This window comes from Rhinopithecus roxellana, chromosome 4, assembly GCF_007565055.1.
Source record: "Rhinopithecus roxellana isolate Shanxi Qingling chromosome 4, ASM756505v1, whole genome shotgun sequence".
Classification (NCBI taxonomy): Eukaryota; Metazoa; Chordata; class Mammalia; order Primates; family Cercopithecidae; genus Rhinopithecus; species Rhinopithecus roxellana.
This window is the reverse complement of record NC_044552.1, coordinates 48,333,002-48,358,841: the sequence shown is the minus strand read 5'-3', so window position 1 is coordinate 48,358,841 and position 25,840 is coordinate 48,333,002. Positions and strand designations below refer to the sequence as shown.

General features: G+C 34.4%; 1 protein-coding gene across 1 annotated transcript in view; it reads right to left on the bottom strand.

Moving 5' to 3' along the window:
* BMP5 (bone morphogenetic protein 5) overlaps positions 1 to 25,840 on the bottom strand; it is a 122,336-nt gene that overhangs the window by 15,124 nt on the left and 81,372 nt on the right. The window contains exon 4 of the mRNA XM_010387947.2: positions 5,185 to 5,379. Within this exon, the coding sequence (XP_010386249.1) occupies positions 5,185 to 5,379 (195 nt within the window). The remainder of the gene's footprint in view (positions 1 to 5,184; positions 5,380 to 25,840) is intronic.

The window sequence follows — 25,840 nt, the reverse complement described above, 5'->3', positions numbered from 1 at the left end:
AACATCACAATAAAGTGAGTATCACAATTTTTTTTGGTTTCTCAGAGCATGTAAAAGTTATGGCTACATTATACTGCAGTCTATTAAAAGTGTGGAATTGGATTATATGTTTAAAAGTGTACATACCTTAGTTAAAAATAATCTATTGATTAAAAAATGCTGGTGATCATCAGAGTCTTCAGCAAGTTGTAATCTTTTTGCTAATAAAGGGTATTGCCTCAATGTTGATACCTGCTGACTGATGAGGTTGGTGATTGCTGAAGGTTGACGTGGCTGTGGCAATTTCTTAAAAAACAACAATAAAATTTGTCACATTGATTGACTCTTCCTTTCACAAAAGATTCTTTGTAGTGTACAAGGCTGTTTGATAGCACTTTACTTTGTGTAGGTCTTCTTTTAAAATTGGAGTCGATCCTCTCAAATGCTGCCTCTACTCTAGTAAATAAACTTATTTAAAATGCTAATTCCTTTGTTGTCATTACAACTGTATTCACAGTATCTTCACCAGGAGAAGATTCTATCTCCAGAAACCACTTTTTTTTGTTCAACCATAAGAGGCAATTCCTCATTCATTCACGTTTTATTATGAGATTGCAGCAATCCAGTCACATCTTCAGGTTCCATTTGTAATTCAAGTTCTCTTGCTATTTCTACCACATCTGCAATGACTTCCTCCACTGAAGTCTTGAACCCCTCAAACTCATCCAAGAGGTAGGAATCAACTTCTTCCAAACCCTTGTTAATGTTGATATTTCGACCCCTCAGAAATCACGGATGTTCTTAATGGCATCTAGAATGGTGAATCCTTTCCAGAAGGTTGCCTAGATCCTGCAGGGGAATCACTATTTATGGAAGCTATAGTATTACACAATAAATTTTTAAAATAATAAAACTTGAAAGTCAAAACTAATCCTTCATCCATGTGCAGCAGAATGGATGTTGTGCTAGCAAGCATGATAAAAACCATTAATCTACTCGTGTATCTCCATCAGAGCTCTTGGGTGATCAAGCACATTGTCAATGGGCAGTAATATTTTGAGAGCAATCTTTTTTCTGGACAATAGGTTTCAACAGTGTGCCTAAAATATTTAGTAACCATGCTATCAACAGATGCACTGTTCATCCAGGTTTTGTTGTTCCATTTGCAGAGCCCAGGAAGAGTAGATTAAGCATGATACTTAGGGGTCCATGGATTTTCAGAATGGTAAATAAGCATTGTCTTCAACTTAATCTCATCAGGTATATCAGCCCATTAACAAGAGAGTCAGATTATCAGAAGCTTTGAAGCCAGCCATAGACTCCTCTCTAGCTGTGAAAGTTCTACATAACATCTTCTTCCAATAAGGCTTCTTAATCTACATTAAAAATCTGTGGTTCAGTGTAGCTATCTTCATCAGTGATTACTTAGATATAGCTCCTGGATAATTTGATAGAGCTTCTTCATCAATGCTTGCTGTTTCACCTTGTACTTTTCTTGCTATGGAGATAGCTTCTTTCCTTAAACCTCTTGAACCAACATCTGCTACTTTCAGACTTTTCTTCTGCAGCTTCCTTACCTCTCTCAGCCTTCACAGAATTGAGGCGAGTCAAGGCTTTGCTCTGTACTAGGCTTTGGTATAAGGGAATGTTGTGGCTGGTTGGATCTTCCATCCAGGCCACTCAAACTTTCTCCACATCAGCAAGAAAACGATTTCACTTTCTTATCATTATTGTGTTGACGAAGTCACACTTTTAATTTTCTTCAAGTACTTTTCCTTTGCAGTCACAGCTTGACTAACTGCTTGGCACAAGAGGCCTAGCTTTCAGTCTATCTGGACTTTCAACATGTGTTCATCAATAAGCATAATCATTACTAGCTTTTGATTTAAAGTGAGAGATATGCAAATCTTCCTTTCATTTGAACACCTTTAGGCCATTGTGGGGTACTAACTGAATTTATTTCAATATTGTTGTGTCTCAGGGAATAGGGAACCCAAGAAAAGGGAGACAGATGGGGTAATGACCGATTGTTGGAGGAATCAGAACACACATAACGTTTACTTCCCATCTTATATGGGTAAAGTTTGTGGTGCCACAAAACAATTACCAATAAATATCAAAGATCACTGATAACATAAACCATAACAAATATAATAATAGTAAAATTTTGAAATATTGCAAGTATTACCAAAATATGACACAGAGAAATTGAGAGAGCAAATGCTGTTGGAAAAAATGTCACCAATAGACTTGCTTAACACAAGACTGCCACAAAACTTCAGTTTGTAAAAAAACACATTATCTTTGAAACACAACAAAGGAAAATGCAATAAAACATCGTATGCCTGTACTCTATTCTTTTCAACACTGAATATACTCCTTCAAACAGCATCATGTTCTGGAGGTTTTTAAAAAATCGTATCAACCTAGTGCCTTTATATCTTCAAGAATAGCTAGCTTAGAATTTAGCTATTAGCTCCATTTTTCTTCCTCTCATACACAAATTCAAAGAAATACCCCTTGTGCTGCCTCAACATGAAACAGGAAATATCTTCCACAATGTGTCTGCTCAACCATCTTGCCAAAACCTGAAGAGGAACAAGCAGGGCCGGGCAGTTTCTGCAGGAAACCTGGAAGTAATGGTTCTATATACATTTACCTGAAAAAGGAAGTTAGTTTTTCCTATGCTGTCAACACATTAATTTACTCAACAAGTATGTTGGGGACTCCTATTTTGTGCTGGTTACTGTTCTATGCTCTCCCACAGGAATATGAAAGAAGAAAAGAACACTGGGAAGTCAGAAGGCAAGAATCGTTGAAGTAGAAAAGAAATGGGATAAAGAAAGCAGATATGACTTGAGTTTTAATTCTTCTCTACTAATGGAGATTTTCAACATTTGACAATATGCTTTGCAAAAAAACTTGCAATCAAGCAAACCTGCAATACAACTTTCCTCCCTAACTCCATCCCCACCCCACCCCTTCTTATTCATAGAGCCTTTGCACAATATTTTATTGTAAAATCTTGTTACTATACAACTTTGTTATTTATATTTGGATAATTTTTAAATTTCACTGGCATTTCAAGTCTCCAAAGTGTCAAATGTTCTGTTTATATTAGCATTCCCTTTCCTTAAAGCCCTGTCTTTTAGGCCAAATCCTATGAGGATTTTCCCAGACTGCTTGATTACTACCTATTGAAAGGTTAAGTCTTATAGACACAAACCAGCTACTTTCTTTCTTCTTATTATCAAAATATGAACACACTCCAAAACCATCTACCACATATTTCACAGAAATGGTTGCCAATGACAAAATTTCAGAAAGAAAATATTGGTCTATATTAGAATAATTTTGTACTCTAAATGGTGTTAGGAAACTGGTGAAAAGTTACATGATTTCTGCTCCATGTGTTTTATTCATCTCTGGCTATAGACGTACATTTGTTTCTTGTGGTCAGGAAGAGAAGATAAATAGAGTTAACCAATAGGGAAAAGGACTTTGATGATTTCAGTCACTGGAACACCTCTGCCAGAGTTATTATGAGCTCTCATAATAAGTATGTGACTTCTACTTTTCCCTTTGTAATTTCCTCCAAAATTATTTACTATTCTATTCAAGGTTTAGCAAAACTTTTTAAATACAGGCTGCTACATTAAATTAAAAACATTTCAACTGAACTTAGAACCATTCTACATGAAAAGAAAAATATACAAGTTTGACAGCCTAGTATTTACCAGGAAGAAAAGGTCTTAGAAAGTTATTTTTCTCCACCTTTCATATTAAGTAATTACAACTTTTTGCCAAACTAAATATCTTGTGAAGATCTTTAAAAAATAGCTTTGTAATAAGGCACTAGTGTCATGCTTTACTAAAATTTCTTTGTTGGAAAATTATTTTAAAACATCACTTTATAAGTAGCATTTAATTCAGTATAATACAATTCCATACAGAAATCTTCCCTCCTGCTTCTGTTGCTTAACACACAAATAGGACTTCTTTCTAACATGATTCTCCTGGTGCCTTCCCTTTAGGAAGAGTACAGTGAATTCCACTTAGTAATTTTATGGAACATCTCTGAGCAAATAAAAACAAACAAAAGTCTTCATCTATTTCTCATCTAAAAACTCATGCATGTTTGAGTAATAAATAGCTGACATATGATCTGTCATTTTTAAGTAACCTGGAAAAAATGAAGATTTTAGGAATAATGGCAAAGACTGTTTGAAGTTAGAATTTCAATTTGCTAAAATAATATATATAGGAATCATGACTCTTTTGTTTATCAGTTCATCCATCGTTCCTGGCAGAGTACTATGCATAAATTGGCCGTTAACACAGAATAATGCATAGTTGACAAATAGATAAGTATGTGGTGCTAAATGGAGATGTACCAGGATGAGTTCCCCCTTCAAATTTATTTTTATAAACAAAATCAATTTTTTGGACTAAAATAGCCACCATTTTCATCTAATAGCTTACTGTTTGCATCCTGGACTAAACAAGGTACTTCTTGGTATAAATAATAGGATTAAGCCACTACAAATTTTGGCAGTTAGATGTTTTCTGATCAATTGAAATTTGATCCCCCTATAATTAAAAGATTAATTTGCAAGGACTTTGACATCAGTTGTGCATTTGCAATATTTTGTTGAAAGATTGTGTGTGTGTGTGTGTGTGTAGACACACCTGAAGAAAAGTATCTAGATAACAGTCCTCCAAATAAAAAGATAAATATTGTTTTAATCATTGTCTTCTCCATGTCATTCTACTGCTAATTTCAGAAAAATAAAACTGAGTGGCATAATTCAAATGTATTGCCTTAAGTACTAAAGAAAGGATTTTATGTTTAATTTACCTGGTTGCCCATCCATTTTTGAGGCCCTGAGGAAGTTAGCTCAGCAAGTTGTGTAGCTCAGTTCTGGCGAGATTTTGTTGATCTAGCCATTTCATATTTCTATTACTGCCATCTTGATTTGAATTTGAACTGAATCTTTCAACATACGAAAGCAACTCATACGTATTTTAAAATGAATTACTGAGTGATTCACTGATGAAACATTCTGGGATGCTAGAAACATCACTGGAAGATTTAATATACCATCTGAAGGTATATACAGAGGGTAAATTTATTGTGGCTACTTGATTTGCAACATACGACCCCATAACTCTCTGTGCATAACTGCTGCTTGGGTTTATTCTTACCTCCAACACTGGACATTCTGGAGGAGTCCTGATGAGAGCTGGATTTATTGCGGTTTTGATTTTTTCGTTTGTTGGCTGCTCTCACAGATCGAAGAAGTACCTCACTCGCCTTGAAGAAGGCCACCATGAAAGGTTGTTTTGACTGAGGTCCCTGTCTTCCCACAAGTCCAGCAGATTTTACGTTGATACTACGTCCTAGAACGTAATACAAAAGCACTTGGTTCATGAAAAAGAAAGAACAATTACCTGACGTTGAATGAATTCTGAGGGTACTTTGAAAAGGGGAAAAGTTTTAAAACTGTATCAGAATGCCTTCCTTACAGGCCAAGATTCTTATAAATATTGAGGCTTACTATGACAGACCATCATCCATGCATGGTTTTTCATCTTGCATCATTCTTCCACCACAGAACACCCTCCAGCTGCTTTCACTCACTGATAGCTTCTGAGACCTTGAAGTTAGGAATATTATAAATTGGAAGATTTGACTACTCATTCGCCTGGAAATGTCCACATTAAATAGCAACTTAAAAAATATTAGCTATGGGCTCTTCTGCACTAAATGCCCTATAATTTTCCTTCAAGTTGTAAAAGCCGAATACTTGGCAGGGTTTCTACTTTCTCCAGCCTATTCGAAACCTTTCAAGTGTTAATTAGTGCTGATAGCCTTTCCACCTTCACCTCTGGCCAGTGCCCAGCAACATTTACTAAGCTGCACTATACTTAAAGCTCTTCACAAGTCATTCTGGAAGCCTAGTCTGGGGATGGAGGTCTGCTTTAACCCGCAGCTATTAAAAGTAGTGGCAAAAACTGCAATTAACTTTGCACCAACCTGATAATTATCAATATGAAGTATTGTGAAATAAACACAGAAACTTTGGAATTCCTCCCCTTCTGAGTTTTGACACACCTAAATGTTTACCGAAAGGAATTCAGAAGAGGCAAACCAAGCCTGGAGACTCTCAGAAAGAAGAAAAAACAATCCAAATAAGCTTCGAGACTCAAATTTGCCTATAAACTAGCCTGTGCCTCAGACCCTTATGAGTTCTTTGATGTGGTTATATATCAATGAAAAGGGACACAACCAGCACCTATATAGGAGTGAGTTAAAAGTCAAGGTGCCCTAGAGATAAAGTTGATAAAGTACCTCTCCCATGTGGTTAGTAATAATAATAATACTTACAACTATGTCAAATCACTTTGGAGTGGTTGCTGTGCTAGGCATTTTTCTAAGTAGTTTCCATGCATTATTTAATTTGATTCCACAAATGCCCTAGAGTTAGGTATTAACAGTATCCTCTTTTAATAGTTTTTATTAGGCTCTTCCAATTTACAATAATCACTGAAAATTATATTTTCTATATATGTGGAAAAGAAAACCATTGATATCTGGCTCAATGAAAATCATTCAAAGATGACAAACTATTTAACCTTAAATTGTAAATTTAGTTAAGAATTACTTGTATCTTACGCAAAGTTGCTACTCTAGATACAGAAGTTAGCAATCTTTTAAGAATACTATATAATGTGGTTTGAAATACGTGCATGATTGACTCTCATGATTGACCCATGAGAGATGTGCATGTTTTCTTAAAATATTTATTCAGTAAAGATTGTGGAGCAACCTCACTCACTCCGTTATAAAACCTGACCCACCTTAGAAGAAAGAAAAGGAAAGCAAGTCCCCGAAATGGCATCAATGGCATTTTAGCAAATAAGCCCTCACTCTTAACGAAATTTATTTTGGCAGCATAAAAACTTTTGTGTGTACTTCTATTGTGCAGAGACCTTCTACTGTCAGAAAATGAGACCGTGTCGCATGAGGCTGTGCAGCTGTCGAGAGGGACACAGGGGTCCTTTAAATGTGGAGGTATTGGTTAAAAAAAAAGGCTGCATCAATTCAGACAGCATAGGTATCCTCCACAATTGTCCTACAAACTACTGGGAAAACTTGTTCAATTCCTACAAGTATTAAAATGGCCATCTGCCTCACAAATGCCACTATACTCAGTCCTACCAGAGAAGGGACTTACAAATAATCAAAGCAGTAAACCTTAAACAAAGCATATAGATTTCTCTTTTAAATGCAAACTTACAGTGGCACTATGCCAGAGTCTATATTTCTTAGAAAAACTCTATCACTGGCATAAATGAAAGAGGCAGTTTGATTTGTGGTCAGAGCAGTTTCCATTCTACTTCCACTGTAACAAATGTATTAATTCAGCTCAGACTTCCTCCTTCTGGCAGCCCTTTCACTGTAAAAAGAGAAATTAGAAGTTCCAGCCAAATACCATACCTTGAACTGACCCACTTCAATACATAAACACTTTTACAACATGTTTATTCAGGTGTAGCACTTGAAATTGGTTTAAGATGTTTCCAGTGACAGAGAGCTCAGCAAAAGAAAAAAAAAAAAAAAAAAAAAAAAAAGAACTGAGAAACTTAACTGTTACAGAATAGAATAACTGGCAATCTGTTCTTTAAATTTTTTCTTTTTTTTTTCTGTCTTGGAGTACAACATAAAAAAGTATTTGTCGAAGCTTTTATTTTGATATTTTAATGAAGTGTTAATTTAACAGGAACTAAATTTTAACCTGTATACATTGATGACTGCAGAAATTATTTTTAATATATGATCTTTCTAATACTGAAATAGGTTGCTGTGAGATGTTCATAAATGGAATACAATAAAATCAATTTTCCATTCATTACAACACACACTGACTCTTTTATAGTTAAATAAGCACTTAACAAGAAGTTCCAAGTTTCCTTTGGGTTGCAAAGGGGTTTCTTTTGTTATTATTCCAAAGACTTTCAATATTTTAATTTTTATCTGTGGAGAAATAATACTGCTCTGAAGATTTATGTTCTAAAAACTGTAAAGATGTGTGTATGTTACAAATACGGGTTTCTTAGGTTTTACAAAGGTGGATATTGTATGTGAAGCAAAGTACCCTTCAAACCAATGTGAACTCCCTTTAAAATAACTTTTAATATTATTAAGTTTCCTCTTGGTTTCCTTTTTACTTCAGCAATGGGGTGACTATTAAGATTCCATAAGTTAATGCTTGCTCAGTTACCCTTGGTCTTGAGCTATACCATAGAAGCATTAACTATTTGACCTAGTCTTTCAGACAGAATACACTTATATTGATTATGCTCACTAAACCTCTTCAAAGACTGAATAGTTGTTTTAGTAAAGTACTGATAGAAACCTAGACTACACTGCATGTATTAAAAAATAGTAAATTCTTTATAAAACTTTATTTGAACTTTTTAAATAGTATAATTAAACATACGGTATGCTTTAGATATTGCAAATATATAACTGAAGAAGCTTACCTAAAGCATTTTGATTTAGAAACACATTACCTTTACGTGTGTGTATCACCATGGATTTAATTTTCAAAGCTGATTCTTGTTTTAGGGTAGTTTCTACTTTAAAAATATACATAAAGATTAAGCATTGAATATACAGTGGAAATGAAAAGGGGGGTGAGGTAACAAAAAGAACATTAAAATAAAGGATGGTAAGGATACCAGCTTGAGCCCAAGCTTAGTCACCTTAGGATTCAGACACATTCAGGCATAGCTAGAACGGTGATAGATTTGATTCACCAAACATATATTTAAAGAATATTGAGCAATTTCGTGGGCAAGAAGTCATCTTAAGAAAAAGATGAGCCACAGTGATTTTTTTAAGTCTGTATCTCAGAGTTACTTTTGGCACAGCTCCAATAGATGCATGCTTAACTCCTAGAAAGAAAGGGAATCAAAGAAAATCTAATATATCCTTTGTACCCAAAGTCTCTAAAATACTGGGAAGGCAAGGTAGCACTACTTTGGAACTTCATTAACAGACTGTGACACAAGTGGTGAACAAAGATTCTCTCTATATAAGAAGAATGGCTTCTGAGCAGTTCCACATTGGGTCAGGATGGCAGCAACAGAATGAGCTCCAAAACGATCTTCCATATTAGTCATCAGCTTTGACTTCAGAAAGTAGTACCAGCTCAAAGCTGAGTGGAGCAGCAATCTGACAACACTGGGAGTTCCAATGTGCATCAATAACTATACCAAAGCAAGAGAAAATGCCAGTGATGGGATAAAGTGGCTCCAATTGCAAGAGAAAAATTCCCTTGTATGATATCCACGTCTTGATGTGGACACTGGAAAGAGGGTAGGGATGTGATCTGCCAAATGGATGGGGTGGTAATAGGAGGTAAAAAGCTTGGTTGCTGAGAGCTGTTCAAGCTTAAACACACAAATGGGAGGGAAGAGGAGACAGCAGAGAGGAGACTGAAAAGGCTCTTGAAGGATGTACCAACATTTCAGTCATCTTGCTGGTGGCAGTGAGACCCAAAGAAACATTGTTTATTCCCAATTATTTCAGGTTTGGGTGTCATATAATACTTGGATTATGAAATGAAAGTGGTAACGATATAATTGTAGGCATCCAGAGTTTGTTATTGGCATAGATATCATCTTTTTTGATTTACAAAAAACAAAAACAAAAAAAATTAAATCTTTGCTCATGAAAAGTTTTTGAAGAACTATTTATACTTTGTTCATCTTATTTTCTCCTCAAAATTATTGTACAGAAATCTCAGTGAGAAACAATTTAAGCAGCAAATATGTGGGCATATTATTTTACAGTTTTATTAACTCAGTAGAACAAAGATAGGATTGGACTTATATCTTCTAAGAAATTATTATTATATTCATGCAGAGATCAAAAAGGACGTAGATGAGGCTGGAGCTCTGAACTACTAAATTTTGTCATAACTGAGGCTGGAGATTCAGTCCTTCTAGATCTGCTACTCTAACCCAAATGACTTCAAATAAGTACTGAGGTCAGGCTATTGTGGTCACATTTGCCTAAGAACACAACTGAAACTATTTCCCATTTATAGTCACAGGGAAGGTAGGTTGGCAAAGCAAAGCTCTATCCCAAACTCACTGGTTTTGTATTTCAGACCACTCCTTTTGGAAAATGTGACTTTCAAAATGTTTATTTCTTTAAACACAGTTATTAAAGGAGATTCTGACATAAAACAGCTCTTCAGACACATGTTGATGTTATAAGGATAAGTGGTTCCAAATATGATCATTGAGTTCCCCTCTAGGATACACAGTTTGAAAAACATTCATTTGAGGATTTATCAGAGTCTAAACGTTGATAGCATTTTGAGATGTTAGCATACATTCCAGTTTGTTTTTTTCTCCTCTAAACCCACAGTAATTGACTGCTTAACCCAAAACACCTGTGATGGAACTGGTGCACAAATTATCTTTTCTTCATTTACAAAAAGACTTTTGCAGTATCCATTATGGACTCCTTAGCAGTAGTCAAATCAGTGCGTTGTCTCACAGCTACACATCTATCTGATCTTCACTTATTTTCAACCTGTGATTAAATTTGATTCTGGTACTGTGAAATTATGGATTCTATGACTCTACATTATACTAGAATTGTACCCTTTTTACAAACTGATCATTTGAAAAGTATAGAATTCACCACCCAGAATACAGAATAGATCATTTTTATATCAGATTTTAAGGAACGTGGGGAAGATAGAATCTTGTCTACTTAAATTCAATATGTACTTAAATTTTCTATAATCTTAAGTATATTGTAATCTAGCTACAAATTTCAATTTTGTTATACTTTGATGAAAATTTTGTGTCTTTTTTAGTTTCATTGTAAAAGCGCAGACCTGTTGCCAGACTTAAGTACACAGACTTGAAGTATCACAAATGGAAATTCAGTGTTCCTCCTTATTACATTCTTGTTTTTCAAATGGTTTCAAATGGTTTACATTGCTTTATAAATTCAAACAAAAATGAGGAAAAGCTGGGATTTTAAACTTTTTTAAGTATTAAAATTTTCTTTGTAGAGAACAGGATAAGATTTTGGAGTGATTTTTCACAGTAATTCTGGGGTTCTGTTTAACCCCGGAATATTGTTTGGTGTACAATACCTTTGCGGGACTTTTCTCATCTCTTCTTTTTACTGACATTTAAAAGAGCAATCTTTTAAAAAAGCCACTTTGCCAATATTATATATTGAAAATTATATATTATTGGTAATGTGTGAAAAATCAAAGGAAGGGACAAATGTAAAAATATGTACAAACAAGCATAGGATTCTGTGGCTCATAAGTAAAGGGGGAAAAAAAGACATGCTGGAAAAATAAAATCCAGGAAGGGCTATTAGCAGCAGTACCCTGACACACTGATATGAACTATGAGTTGAGAGTTTTCTGTGGATAAGAAATGTGGTTATGGCCAGGCATGGTGGATTACGCCTGTAATCCCAGCACTTTGGGAGGCCGAGGCAGGCCAATCACGAGGTCAGGAGATCGAGACCATTCTGGCTAACATGGTGAAACCCCGTCTCTACTAAAAAAAAATTAGCCCGGCATGGTGGCGGGCACCTGTAGTCCCAGCTACTTGGGAGGCTGAGGCAGGAGAATGGTGTGAACCTGGGAGGCAGAGCTTGCAGTGAGCCGAGATATCGTGCCACTGCACTCCAGCCTGGGCAACAGAGCGAGACTCCATCTCAAAATAAAAAATAAATAAAATGTGGGTACAACTCCTGGTAACATATAACAGTAGAAGAAATCCATTTTTCTATATGATTGGGGTGTGTTAGGGATAAAGAAGTTTAAAGGAGATAGAGATTTTTTAAAGTGTTGACATTCTAAAAACTTTGCAGAAGACACTGTCATGCCCCACAGTTTGATAAAGTGATGGGGCTTAGAAAAGAAACAGGATATTTGGTCAGAAACACTGGCATGGTAACTAAAGTCATGCAGGGGGAGAAACACAAACCCTTGAGAACCCAAGCTCACGAGGCTCCAGAAAGTAGGGCCCGAGGACAAAGAAGCCGAGAACCATAAAGCAGCATGGCCAGAGATCTGTGCCCAGTTGTGGAAGCTGTCTAGTATGCTGCAATGTTTTATTGCATGGAGGGCAGGACTGAGGTGATGGAAAATGATTAGTTTCCTTCCACAGGACATCACTCTGAAATGAGGGGCTTACTGTCTCGGGCATGACAAGCCCAACAAATGTGTTTTACTTGGTCCCTATTTTCAGCCGCTGGAAATATGAATCTCACGCTAGGAACTGTAGTTTACCTCCACAAAAGCACTTACTTTTTAATAGCTCTTGTCTTTATATATAGCACCTTTCCCCTGAGGTCCCATGAACTTTACAGACATCATCTGTCACATGACCCAAAAAGATTGGTTAGCAGTTGGTCTTATAGCCCTCATTTATTTTAAGACAGCAGAAACATTCTTTTCACAAAACCATGAGAACAGTGAACTATTTTTTGTTTTGTTCTCCAGTTATTATGTGACTTTTTAAAATAAAAATTGTACATATCTTAAATGAAAGAATCTTTTCCTTCAGAAGCCTGGGGGATTTTAACAAGACTGTAATAAGCAGAATTTCAGCAGAAATCAACCAAAAACTTTAAAAATTCTTTGTGTTACTCAATGACAAAAAGCTTTTAGATGTCAAACACATTTTAGTTTGTTTCACAGCAGTGAAATTTTAGTATTCTGCATTTTACCTATAGTGATTAAAGAGGTCTTTGAAACTTAGTTACTTGGGAAATTTATGAGTATCTAAAGGAGATACTCTTTTACCAGCTACTATATTATTCCAATTTTTTTTTTTTTATTTTTTTTTTTATTTTTTTTTTTTTTTGAGATGGAGTCTTGTTCTGTCGCCCAGGCTGGAGTGCAGTGATGTGATTCTGGCTCACTGCAACTTCAGCCTCCCAGGTGCAAGTGATTCTCCTCCTTCAGTCTCCCGAGTAGATAGGACAAGAGGCATGTGCCACCATGCCTGGTGAAGTTTTTGTATTTTTTTAGTAGAGACAGGGTTTCACCATGTTGGCCAGGCTGGTCTCAAACTCCTGACCACAGGTGATTCTCCCACCTCGACCTATCATACAGAAAATTGTATTTGTTAAATATCTGACCTTCCCTTTTGATTTGTACATGAACCTATCAAATGATCATAGGCTACTTCCAGGATCTTTGGATCAGTCTAGTACCAGCAAAATAGAAGAAAAATAAATCATTCTGTACCCTAGAAAAAAGAAAGTGAAAAAAAGTAAAATATATTTTCTAAAATATGTGGTAGAGAACTGATACTGAGATACCTAATGTAATATGCCATAGTAACTACTTCTGCAGGAACACATTTTGAATGCTGCCAAAGAAATAATAAATGTTTAAAATGATAGATGTGATAATCACTTTGATTTGATCACTATACTTTGTACACATGCATTGAAACACCACATTGTACCGCATAAATATGTACAATTGTTTCAATTATAAATAATAAATTTTAAAATGTGGAGTTTTAGTATTTGGGGCTTATTTTCTTCACATATGAAGGCTGATCATAAAGCATTTTTCTGAGTAAAAAGAAGCAGAATTTTTCTTCACTATTTTTTCACGTATCTGGCTACGGCCAGAATGCCATCTAGCCTGCCTGACATAAGGGACCAGTTACAAGGTGAAATCTCACACCATCATGATTCCTTGCTGGCCCCCAGAGCAAAAGCATACTGAACCATTGGCATGCAAAATAATAGCTTGTTTCCAAGAGTGTTTTCCTTGTGCTCAATGTAGGTCAGCAGTGTCATCTGACCTCATAGCATAACTAGAACTTTCATATTTCTATCAGTTGTGTTACTTCAGAGAAAAATAATGTGAAGAACACTTCTACATATAAACATAACTGGTACCTGAGAGTAATAAGAAGCATGTCGCAAAGAAACAGGGACATTGGGAATTGAAAAAGCCAATTCAACATTTCTGAAATTAAGAGAGAAGCAACAGCTGCCATCTTTTGAAGACAAATATTTTACCAGTTGATTTGTATACATCTTATTTACTCCTCACAGCAAAGCAACTGTTATACTCTTAAGACTAAAAAAAGAGTCAGATTTTTAACTCAGCCTTGTCACACTACTAAAGTAGTGTGCTTTTCCCTCTAAGTACACGGTAGTCCACTTTTTAGAGATTGGTGGATACTTTCATCTTGGGTTTCCGTATATTTTCACCTTGAGAAGAATGGAGGAAAAACAGCCTGTCAGTGGCATACATATCATAGTTTACAAGAACAATGTTATAGCTGCTGCTTTCGTTAAGTTCAGGATCAGACTTTCCTTAGTAAGTAAGTAGGAAGATGAAGTCTCGGTACTTCTTACCAGCCATAAGAAGGCAGGTGGCTTCCCCAGTTGCTATTCTACTCTAACTGAAACTTAGATTCAATTACTGTCGCAAAAAGATTAGATTCAATTACCTGCCCCAAAAAGAGAAATTAGCATACTTTTTTTTTTTTTTTGAGACGGAGTCTCGCTCTGTTGCCCAGGCTGGAGTGCAGTGGCCAGATCTCAGCTCACTGCAAGCTCCGCCTCCCGGGTTTACGCCATTCTCCTGCCTCTCAGCCTCCCGAGTAGCTGGGACTACAGGTGCCCGCCACCTCGCCCAGCTAGTTTTTTTTTTTTTTTTTTGTATTTTTTAGTAGAGACGGGGGTTTCACCATGTTAGCCAGGATGGTCTCGATCTCTTGACCTCGTGATCTGCCCGTCTCGGCCTCCCAAAGTGCTGAGATTACAGGCTTGAGCCACCGCGCCCGGCCATTAGCATACATTTTTAAGGAGTGGCGATATATAATTTAATTATCAAAGTATTCTTAGTCTAATCCAAATTTTGATTGCCATTTCCAACATATACTACTGGATTTGATGGTTAGATGCCTTTGTTTTCTGTTTGTTTCTGTTTTGGTTTTCCTCTCTTATAATCTTACTACCGGCATGCCAATCTTTAACTCTCAGCAGCACAGAGCCACAGTGGTTGCTCATGCCTTATAACGATTAAAGATTCTCTCTTCTTCCCACTTGTGCTCTCTGCTCAGGATACAAATACCAGCACTACTGCTAGTTTTGCAATATATCTTTGAGAGAGATGTGTCAACAATCAATAAGTAAAACTTAAGTAGAAAGAAAAGAAGAGAGGCCGGGCGCGGTGGCTCACGCCTGTAATCCCAGCACTTTGGGAGGCCGAGGCGGGCGAATCACAAGGTCAGGAAATCGAGACCACGGTGAAACCCCGTCTCTATTAAAAATACAAAAAATTAGCCGGGCGCGGTGGCGGGCGCCTGTAGTCCCAGGTACTCAGGAGGCTGAGGCAGGAGAATGGCGTGAACCCGGGAGGCGGAGCTTGCAGAGAGCCGAGATTGCGTCACTGCACTCCAGCCTGGGCGACAGAGCGAGACTCCGCCTCAAAAAAAAAAAAAAAAAGAAAAAAAAGAAAAGAAAAGAAGAGAAAGGGTCAACTCCAGTGTATGATGACAATAAGTAATATTTTATATTTTTCATGACCCTAAATTGATATTAACATGAAAATACCTCACAGATGATTAGTTTAGCTACAGAGTCTAGAAGAGAAAACGTAACAAACAACAAAAACTGAAGTATGTTTCTGACTTTGGCATTTGTTTGGTAAGACTGGTACTCCATAGTTACTGTTCTGAATTAGGGAAAAATCAAAAACAGAAATACAGACGTAGCCAAGTACTTCTGAACCCCTTTGCATTAAAAGAAATCTTAAAAATTAGTAAAATATATATTTTGCTAGATAGTGAACCACAACTAACTCCCTGTTTGTCACTGCTTACTTTAAGTCAATAATTTTAAAACCTTTTTTCATGTCTGTTTTTTAGTTGTGATGCTAAACTTTGGATAAGCAAACTATGTTAACCATGTGGCTCTCATTCAAATACATATAAACTAAACTAAAAGCTAACACTTCTGAATTAAGTTATTGTGATCTGCCAAATACGTTAAGATATTCTTAAGTATGATCAAACCTGCAAGTCTCAATTTACAAATGTTACCCTCTTTGGGACTTGAAGAAGAGAACTAACTAGACTATGCCAAATGTTTCATATATTATTCTTTTTAAAATGTTTACTACTATGTAATTATCCTAAGAGGACATAATAAAGAGATGCAAGTCTTCAAGAGAAAAAAAGACTAGTTTTAAAATACTGTTTTTAGAATGGACATGATTAAACGGCAAAATTTAGTCTTTCAATTTATTATTGAATATATTCTATAATCAATATCTATTTATAAAGAAAAATTATTTTCTGCCTATGAATCATCATACAAGACTAAATCAAGAAGAGAGGGTTCATTATCAAGTTCTAAATAAATATATTAAATTTGACTAAATTACATGTTGAAGTGAATCATCGGCAGAAGAAAAGTTTCTTTTTCTCCTTTCCGATTTATTAATTTATCAAATTAACTATAATTACATAAAGAGACAAAAATTTAAGAGATTGATTTAGAAAATAAAAAATATGATAGAATTACTGTTACATATTGTCGGCCACATCACAATTAAACTCCAGAGAGAAAATATAAAAACCCAAAAATAATTCCCAACAGATACAGCATAAAATTCAATTCTGTCCCACAATAATCATTTTTAATAACATTGTTTTATTTGGAAATTATAACAATACAATTATTTTTCAGTTCAGAATTTATAAAAGAATAATATAACTTGTAAGAGGCTGGCCCTGAAATCAAATCATTTTTAGATTTACTCTTAAGCTACATTTACTCATGTACAAAATGGGTTAAGAAGAAGTAGATATTTCACTTAAAGAGCTTAGCAAAATGCTTAACACTGAGTAAGCTCTCAGCAATGTTAGTTTCCACTAATGGTATTTATTTGATTTCAGTTGTCCATTACAGGAAATGCATGGTTTAAATTCTTACTGAAAATGAATTAAAGATATACCTAGAAAGTTAAACCTGGATTAACCATGTAGAATTCAAAAATACTAAATATTAGCATAAAAGAACAAAGTGATATTGGTAAAATGTATTGCTGAAATCAGTGTATAAAAAAGAGGATATCTGTGTAGACAGAAAATAAGTTGATAAGAAGAATGAGTTTGAAATACATGGAGTACATTTTATGAAAATGCTATATGGCTAATAAGAGATTTAACGAGATATTTGGTTGAAGCAAGTAGAAATTTAACAGTGATCCATTATTTACGTTCAGTTTCTCCTGCCATGAAAGACATATTAAAGATTTTGCTCATTTGTATGCAGTGGGCAAATGACAAAAAACTAAAGCATACAGGGAAGATTTATGTTCTCCGATGTGCTTTAAGACATTACGCGAGTTAGAAAACCCATGGGTCACAGCTTACATGGGTTTGGAAAATTAACAAATACTGATTTCAAACCCCAAGGGATATCTATGTCATATTTATTTTCAGTAGAAATCTAGTCATTTTTTACCATAAATGTAGAGGAATTCTCAATGGACACTTTTGCTAAACATTCAGATTAAAATGATCAACATAGTTGTTTCTCTTAGCCACATCTTTTAAATATTTCTCCAAGGCTTGATTTCTTATTAAAAAAAAAAAAAAAAAAAAAAAAAAAAAAAAAAACGATTTTCAGAAAGTAACACATGGCCATAGATAATTTATGTTTTGATGTTTTTGAAATTTCATGAAAAAATTTGATAGAAGTAGAAGCCACTCTAAAATGTTATGGAAAACTTTAGATTGAGTTTTATGTTTTGCTATGATACTAGAACATTTAGTATGGCACTTAAAAAGAAAATACAATCCTGCTAAATGCTATAAGAAGAACTATCTAGAAATCTTAATAATTATAGATTTTCAACTATGAATTTATATTTGATCCCTAACACAATTACTTGAGATTGCGTATATGCCTGGGTATTCCATATCTATACACACATGCATGCACACAGAAAAACACGCCTAGCTTTCTCGCTTCTCTTTACCAGTTTCTCCATCACTGGTTTTACACAATATCTTAAGTTGGGGTTTGAATATAATTATTTAATACCAGCCTCATCTAAGACAATGCATTTCCATTCACTGTACCCTCTCTACATATAGTATTTTTATATACATGAATATAATGCTTAAAGTATAAATATATGCTTAAATATTACAATTGGTTTACCATTATATGATGCAGCAAGGTTGTGACTGTAGAAATTACCTAAAAATGTATATTATGCAGTATAATTCCTAGACAAGAAGTCAACTAAATAGTGAATTCTTCAAGTCACATAGAGCTTATTCTTCATGGAATGAACAATTCTATGGCCATTGGCTTCCATTATTCAGGGTTTTTTGTCTTTTGTAAAGAGCCCTCAGTTTGCCTTTTATGCACATTGATTTAACTTGTAGACTGTAGAGTAAAAGTTCAATTTTATTTATTAATTTCATTTTTTCAGGCACTGGAAGATAACTATTCTTCTGCTGTCCTCCTAATTTATTCTTAAATATTAATCCGGAAGTCAATATCTAATTATCCTTAAACATTAGACAATACACAAAGAACTACTTATTTGTAACAATATTTATCTAGAGCAAATCATAAGTGTATATGTTCTTTTTTCCTTTCAGAACCTCTAGCAAGATATGTGATTCAGTGTCTTGGATATAGATACTCTCTCATTTATTTATTTAAAACCAATTGTCATCACCATAAAGTCAGCAAAAGGGGAGCCATATGGTTTTATGAACAAAAATGACTTAATTACTTCAAAAGATAAGATTCAGATAAGAGAAGGAAATATTATCAAATCTTAGAATGTTTAAAAGATCCTCAGATAAGTGGACATAATTCAACTTTTTGAACTTAGATAAATAATAATGAGAAACTGTAGTCAAAACAGCAGGAGAAAAAGAAAAATATCACCCTTGATCTCAGAATTTCTTCTGCTACTTATTAGCACTGTCAGCTGATATTCAGATTACCCAGCCATATAGATCATCTAACCTTTGACACAGATAAATTAAACCTCTGACAACACAGAGGCTTAATTTTGAGTTCTTTCCCTGAGGTAAAAATAACTCTCTTAGGGATACGAAGAATAACACAACAAACTTAGCCAGATACTTCCACTTAAAAATAGCAGATTCTAGGACTTACTAAATTTAAGTAGATATTATATTAAGAACTCTGCATTTCTCACACAAATACACTTAAATTTTATAAACATAAAAGAATATTCAGTTGCAAATTATACCTTTGTTTAATATATAATCACATGTGGACTTTAGATACTGGAATATATGTTTCTAATTAGGAATATACTGCAATTCAAAAGACGTGGCAATTTTGGAAAAACTTATTTTAACAGAATACATTTAGGCAGTATTACTGGATATTTTAATTTGGAAAAGAAATGTTATCAGTATGTTAAATTACTATGCAGGTAGGAATGAAAAACAACCCAAGGTTGTAGAAAAAGATGAATCCTGTTCTTTGTTAACATAGCTGTAACAGTTGTCAATTACTGGGAATGAATAACTACAACCAAAATTATCACAGGTTGAAAAGGAGAGAACAGAGCAACATCCTGCATAATGAAATGTAAAATTACCCACTTTCAAGTTAATTGTCCTGATAACAAAATACTTCATTTGAAGTTTGCAGAATAATATTGGTGAAAATGAAAGAGGATTAAACTGTTGGTACTTTTAGAAAATCTCTGATTTTCTAAAGTCTAAATCTCAGAATCTCAAATCTCAGCTCTCCGATCATTTCCTGGGAAATACCATTTATATGGTGGAGATTTTATGTGGTTTGCTATAAACATCAGCACAACAGGTATTAGGGACCATTGGACTCTACTCTTTATCAAAGACTACTAATATTTATTTGATCTTGTGTTTTGTGAACATTAAAATCCTGCTTATAAATTCAATTATCGTTGTTAGAATCCATTCTACTGTTTAATGCTTACTAATAGGTTTACTAACTCAAATACTAGTAATTTGTCCTGAGGCATTTTTAAACAGGAGTTTTTTATGCTAATGTTGGCTAGCCTTTAATAAATTAGTCCCATACATAATCCTACTGGGTTACAAGAACCTTGTTTCCCTTATTTTCATTGATGAAATTAGTAATCTCCAAAAATATGTTATTTTTCTAAGAACAAAATGGGTCTCAAAAAACTACCATATTAAATACTAATAATTTAATATTCTGTGATGTGTATGAATATAAGCATCAATCATTGGTTGATGCCAACTAATATAAGCATCAATTGATCATGTTACATATGTCTGAGTGTTCATTTCTATTGACTTCATACCCTAGATTGAAACAGGTTAAAAGTTTCTTACCAGTAATTATTTTTTCAACCAATATTATTAAACATGAGCTTAATAACATTACTGCCTATATACTCTGCTGTCAACTCAAAGTTTCAGAATATATATCAATCTGACCTTTTTCCTGTGGACTATCACTTGTGAATTTATCTAAAATTTATTTAAATAATCTGTAAAACCTCCACAATAAAAGAACTAGTCCCAAGTTAAAGGAGTGATAACCAGAGCTAATGTAAGTGAAAAGTCTGTACAATCTCTAGTCCAATTTATCATACAGACCTTTATTTGTGCCCTATCACATGCCAGCTACTATCATCTAATACAACTTCACATTCCTTGTAAGGTAATTACTATCACACTCATTTTATTGATGCAATAGCTAAAATGGTAAATATTTTGTCAGAGCCCAGATTTTAATCTAGTTTTCCTAATGATTTCTTTTTAAAATGTTTATTTCCAGAATGTAGTTATCTGTTCATTTATCCTCATTTAAATTAAATATCAAAACTTTAAATTCTAAGTTACTGTAAGCAGTAAGTTTCTTTATTTTACATTTAAGTATCAGTTATAATGTAATTTGGCAGTTTAATACCTCTGAAATCTTTTTTTTTTTTTGATTTGGTACAGAATTTAGTGAAACTTTAAACTTTCTGACTTTAAACCTAAAGTCTTACCTTGATGTGGTTGAAAATTACGCTATGACTTTGTTTTCAAAATGGCTTTTAGAGTCCTACTTCTAAAAAATAACCTTATAATGTTTCTTGGACATTAAACAACTCTCTGACAAAACAACATTTTGATGACTTGAATACAAATGAATCAGAAACATATGGATTGAATTTTTCTTGATATATAAGCAAGTTTGAATAGAAAGAAAAAAAGTCACTGGCAAAATTCATTCTGAGTATTGCCAAACTGAAAATGTCTGAAAACATAGGGCTTTTTAAGAGACATTCTAATAAACCCAAAAATACTATCTTTGTTTTTCCATCTCTAAATTATTCTATAAACCCAAGTTTGAAAAAAAGAATTAATCTACTTGGAAGGCTTAAACTATATAAAGCATCAAACAATGGAAAATCATAGTGTTTGGGGGGAAAACTCAAGTCTTTAAAGTTAGACTAAATTGCTATCTGTGTAACAAACTATGTGCATATGTGTGTAGGAAAAATCATTACTGTAGATTTATTAGCAATGTCAATAAAGACCTAGTATGTCAGTTAATTAATGTATCATTATAATGTAGAGAACTGGAAATCTTACAATAATTTAGGACAGATTTAAGTCTACTCATTTGCTATTAAAAACAAAAATAGAATTTATTTTATCATAGAGGTTTATTAACCACCATGAGAAAGTGCTTGAGAACTTTAAAACCAATTTTGTAAAACTGGATATAACATCTTGTCTGGAATCTCTAAATTTTGCCATTAAGAAGCAGCAATATATTTTTTTCATTTGCTTACTCATATGTTTGTATTATTTTGCTGAAACAAACATATGGAGCTCTGATAATTATCAGCATGAAAAATAATAAAATATTCTTGAACGCTCTTGCCAAATCCACTGCAGTTCATTTGTCAAATTTCTAAAAAGAGTATTTCATAAACTGACATAATTTCCACAGGCTCTCTGAGAAATCAAAATGCTACTTTTGATTTCAGCAGCCTTTTGATTCCCAAAATATATTTAGACCTTTTTGGTATTTTTTTCACAGGGACAGGCTAAACAAAATTTAATAATACACATCACTGACTTTCCTTTCCTTATGATTTAAACTATTTAACTTCTGTACTGTGGTTTGCTCTACAAAATTCTGCTCCTATGTTGCATTAAACTGGTTTAGTTACTAATAATCCAAAACTCAGTTTGGAATGTTTTCTTAAAAGGAACATGTTCAGTGGCAACTGAACTACAAGAGCCTTTTAATTACAAACTCACACAATTACCATTCAAGACATCTTCAATACATACGACCTGCCACTCTTGTGCCACGCACTGAGAGTACAAGTGCGAATGAGTGATACATGTCCCATGACCTCATGAAACTGACATTCATTCAAACCTGTAATCACGGTGGTGTTACTGTGATTGATTAAAGTAATAAGTTTAGTTCTTTTTTATGGCTCACGATCAAGCTACAAGAGGATATTACATTTAATTTAGATTTCATATTCCTTACATGATTTGTTTACAGATCACTTGCCTAATAGCATCTGCAATTACATTTTATACATAAAAGTTGTTCTAGCCAATCCTGGACTGTTGAATTTTTCCAGAAAATACCATGCCATTTTGACATGGTGTGCATCTACTTACTGTTTCTTCATCCAGGAGTGAATTATCCTGTCCTCACCATCACTTCCCATACTTCCATGACTTCCCTTCCTCTTCATCTGTATTTCTTAGGATCCTAACTGCTGACCCAGTTTCAAGGCACCTCTACCCGGCTCCATCCCAGGTGTCTTTAGCCATGTATGTTCTGCTTTCCCATGGTGTCTTTGTTGTATCACTATTTTTCAGTATTAGGGCACTTTGTTCTTTCTAAAATTAGCTACCTATATCTTTCTCTTAGGTGATATGCTTTTGCCTTGCATGCACAGATACTCAATAATTGTATGTTGGACAAATGGATAAATGAATAACAGTTTACAAATGAATTTGAAAGCAGACTATCCTGAGTATCATCCTTTCATGATTTTCAACTCCTTTTGCTTAGAAGAAAACATTCGGAATATATTATTGAAAATAAAAGATGGTCTGTCTGCTCTGAAGCAACGTAACACTGAGAACATCAGCAGTGGTAATGAGTGAAGCTGTAATAAGCTGAAGCATCTGGTTATTCATATTTACAAGGAAATGTCACATGTATATTCTCCATAAGGTTGCAGTTAATAAAACTAAGGTGCCAGGAGAATCAGTTGCTTTCCCAAGGCCCTATCTGCTCCACTTCTGGTTAAAATCTGTGTTAAGTATTGCCTAAAAGCAAAAAGCCAGCTAGCCTAGCATGTTTAACCATCTGAAAATTCTTCAAGTTAGACAATATCAGAGAGATAAAGAAAAGCAACAAAAGGCTGCATATCTCAAATCTAACTCTTAAATATAGAATTTGGAAACCTTTTAAAGGAGTAAAACATTAGTTTACTCTAGGCTAAAAACTAACACACTAGTAATTTAAAGTCAAATTACCCATGCAATATAAGAGAAAATTAATCAGAGAGAAAGGGAAAGTCAAAATACAGACTAGTTCTCAAAGAGAAAAAGATAAACTGAATACAACATTAAATAATGGAAATAGTATGAGAGAGAACCAATACAATGTAACAGTGGGGGTAACAAAAAAAAAAAGAGAAACTTTAGAAAATCCATGTGGAGCATGAGGGAAGATGGAAATTAAAAGGAAACAGGCTGATCATATTTCATAGATTTCTTGATTTGTTTAGTTAGACATTTCAAGCATATCTCCAAAGAGGAGAGTGGGAGAAGCACATACCACTAATTTCATTTTTCTTGTTAGGGCCACATACCAGGGAAGGAACGATTGGCTTACCTCCCCACTGCCAATTTCCCAGTCACATTTCTGACCATAAATGTACAGCAGCTTAACACTGTAACAATTCTTAGAAGATTATTTAAATTTGTGCTTTACTCAGTCTACATTTATAATGCTTGAACTCTGAGGATTCTTTATTGATAATCTTAAAGCCATAATTGGACTCTAACCTATAATCCAGAATATTTGAATTATTTATGAAAATTCAGCCATTGTAATTAAAAGCTACAGAAAATTCTGGATTTGACAGCAGAGGAAAGGTCTGAAACTTTGCCTATGACACTTTCAATAAGAACTTTCTTTTTCTAGATCAAGATTTGAGACCCATAACACATTCACTAGACTAACCCTTTCATATATTCAATTTGTGTATGAACTTCATTTCATATACATAATCTTTGCAATCACAGCATCGGCCATGGTATTACCCACAGGTGTGAAACTGGCTGCAGGTAAAACAACGCCATAATGAAGTCTTAAGTATTTATAGCAATAAATCTCCTTGAAAAAGATCCAAGACAGGCACAACTTTTACTTACCTCAGTGGTTTATTAAACAAGGCTTTTGTGTAACACAGCAAGGAAAAATGAGGGAGGCAGACTGTAGGCCTAATGTTTTTCTTGCCTGATTCTGTGACAACTAGAAGCAGTGAACCTTAAATATGATACGTTCTCTTATTAACGATCTTTTTAAAAATTATCCTCCCTGTCCCTGTTGATAACATTTTTGGGGTAGAAAATAACAGCTCAATGTAGATCTCCATGATGTTTTTTATAAATATTTAAAATTAAACATTAAGTATTTAAAGATAGGACACCATTAAATTATGTATTATCCTCCTATCATGACAAATATAATTTTAAATTACCTGAAAGGCTAGATTTGAGTTTAGAGTGTTTGAACTTTGCGTGATCAAAGGGCAACAAAGTTCTGAATATATTGGCCTAGGCTTTCTGAGTCTTCTGAGCAAATATGCCAGTGTCACCATCGCCACAGTCTGCAAATTCAGTTCCATGTGTCTGAATTGCCTGCCCCCCAACTTCTTCCCCAATCACATCTTTGTATTTCAGATTGTAATTCAAATCTAGTCACCATCCTATGTTCACAGATCCATTGAACTCCTCAGTGTGCTGTGATATACATTCAGTAATACTACTGTGTTAATACTAACTCGTATATCACTCAAAGTCTCTTAAAGCCAAGTCTCATAAAGCCATCTGCATTGGCTCACTTTTATATCTCCAGAATCTCGACAAGAGCACAGCATATAGTAGGTGCCCAATAAACACTTGTGAGCACAAGAATTACTTCTGGACCTTCTCAAAAGTAAAGATTTCCTACAGACCCTTCCACAGGTAATTCTGGAGCAGTAGTCTTTGATCAAACATTGCAATAGGTAAGGAACTAACTTGGTATTATTTTTCTGCAGTTTTGTGTGACTCATTCCATCCCCATTCTCTCTCCCACTTCGTATTATTGGTAGCTCCTTTACCTCCCTAGTGTCTCTTTTGATACATGTTTATCCTTGTTTTAGTCAAGCTTTAAGACATAATTTGCATATAGTAATATTTATTCTTATTTGATGTACAGTTCTATAAATTTTTACAAATTATATAGTTGTGTAACCACCACTACAATCAAGATAAAGATCGATATCACTTTATATATATCTTTCTTTTGGTATTGTTGTATTAGAGTAGTGCTACTTAACTTACATATACAGGTCTTCAACACTAGACTAAAAATCCCTGGAGAGCAGTAGCAGCACCTACATCTTCTTTACCTCCCACCCCAGAGCCTGACAATAAATGTATTGGATAAATGTGTTTCTAAGTTGATTAACTAACTAATATAGTTTTGCACTACGCTATGGAATGTGCT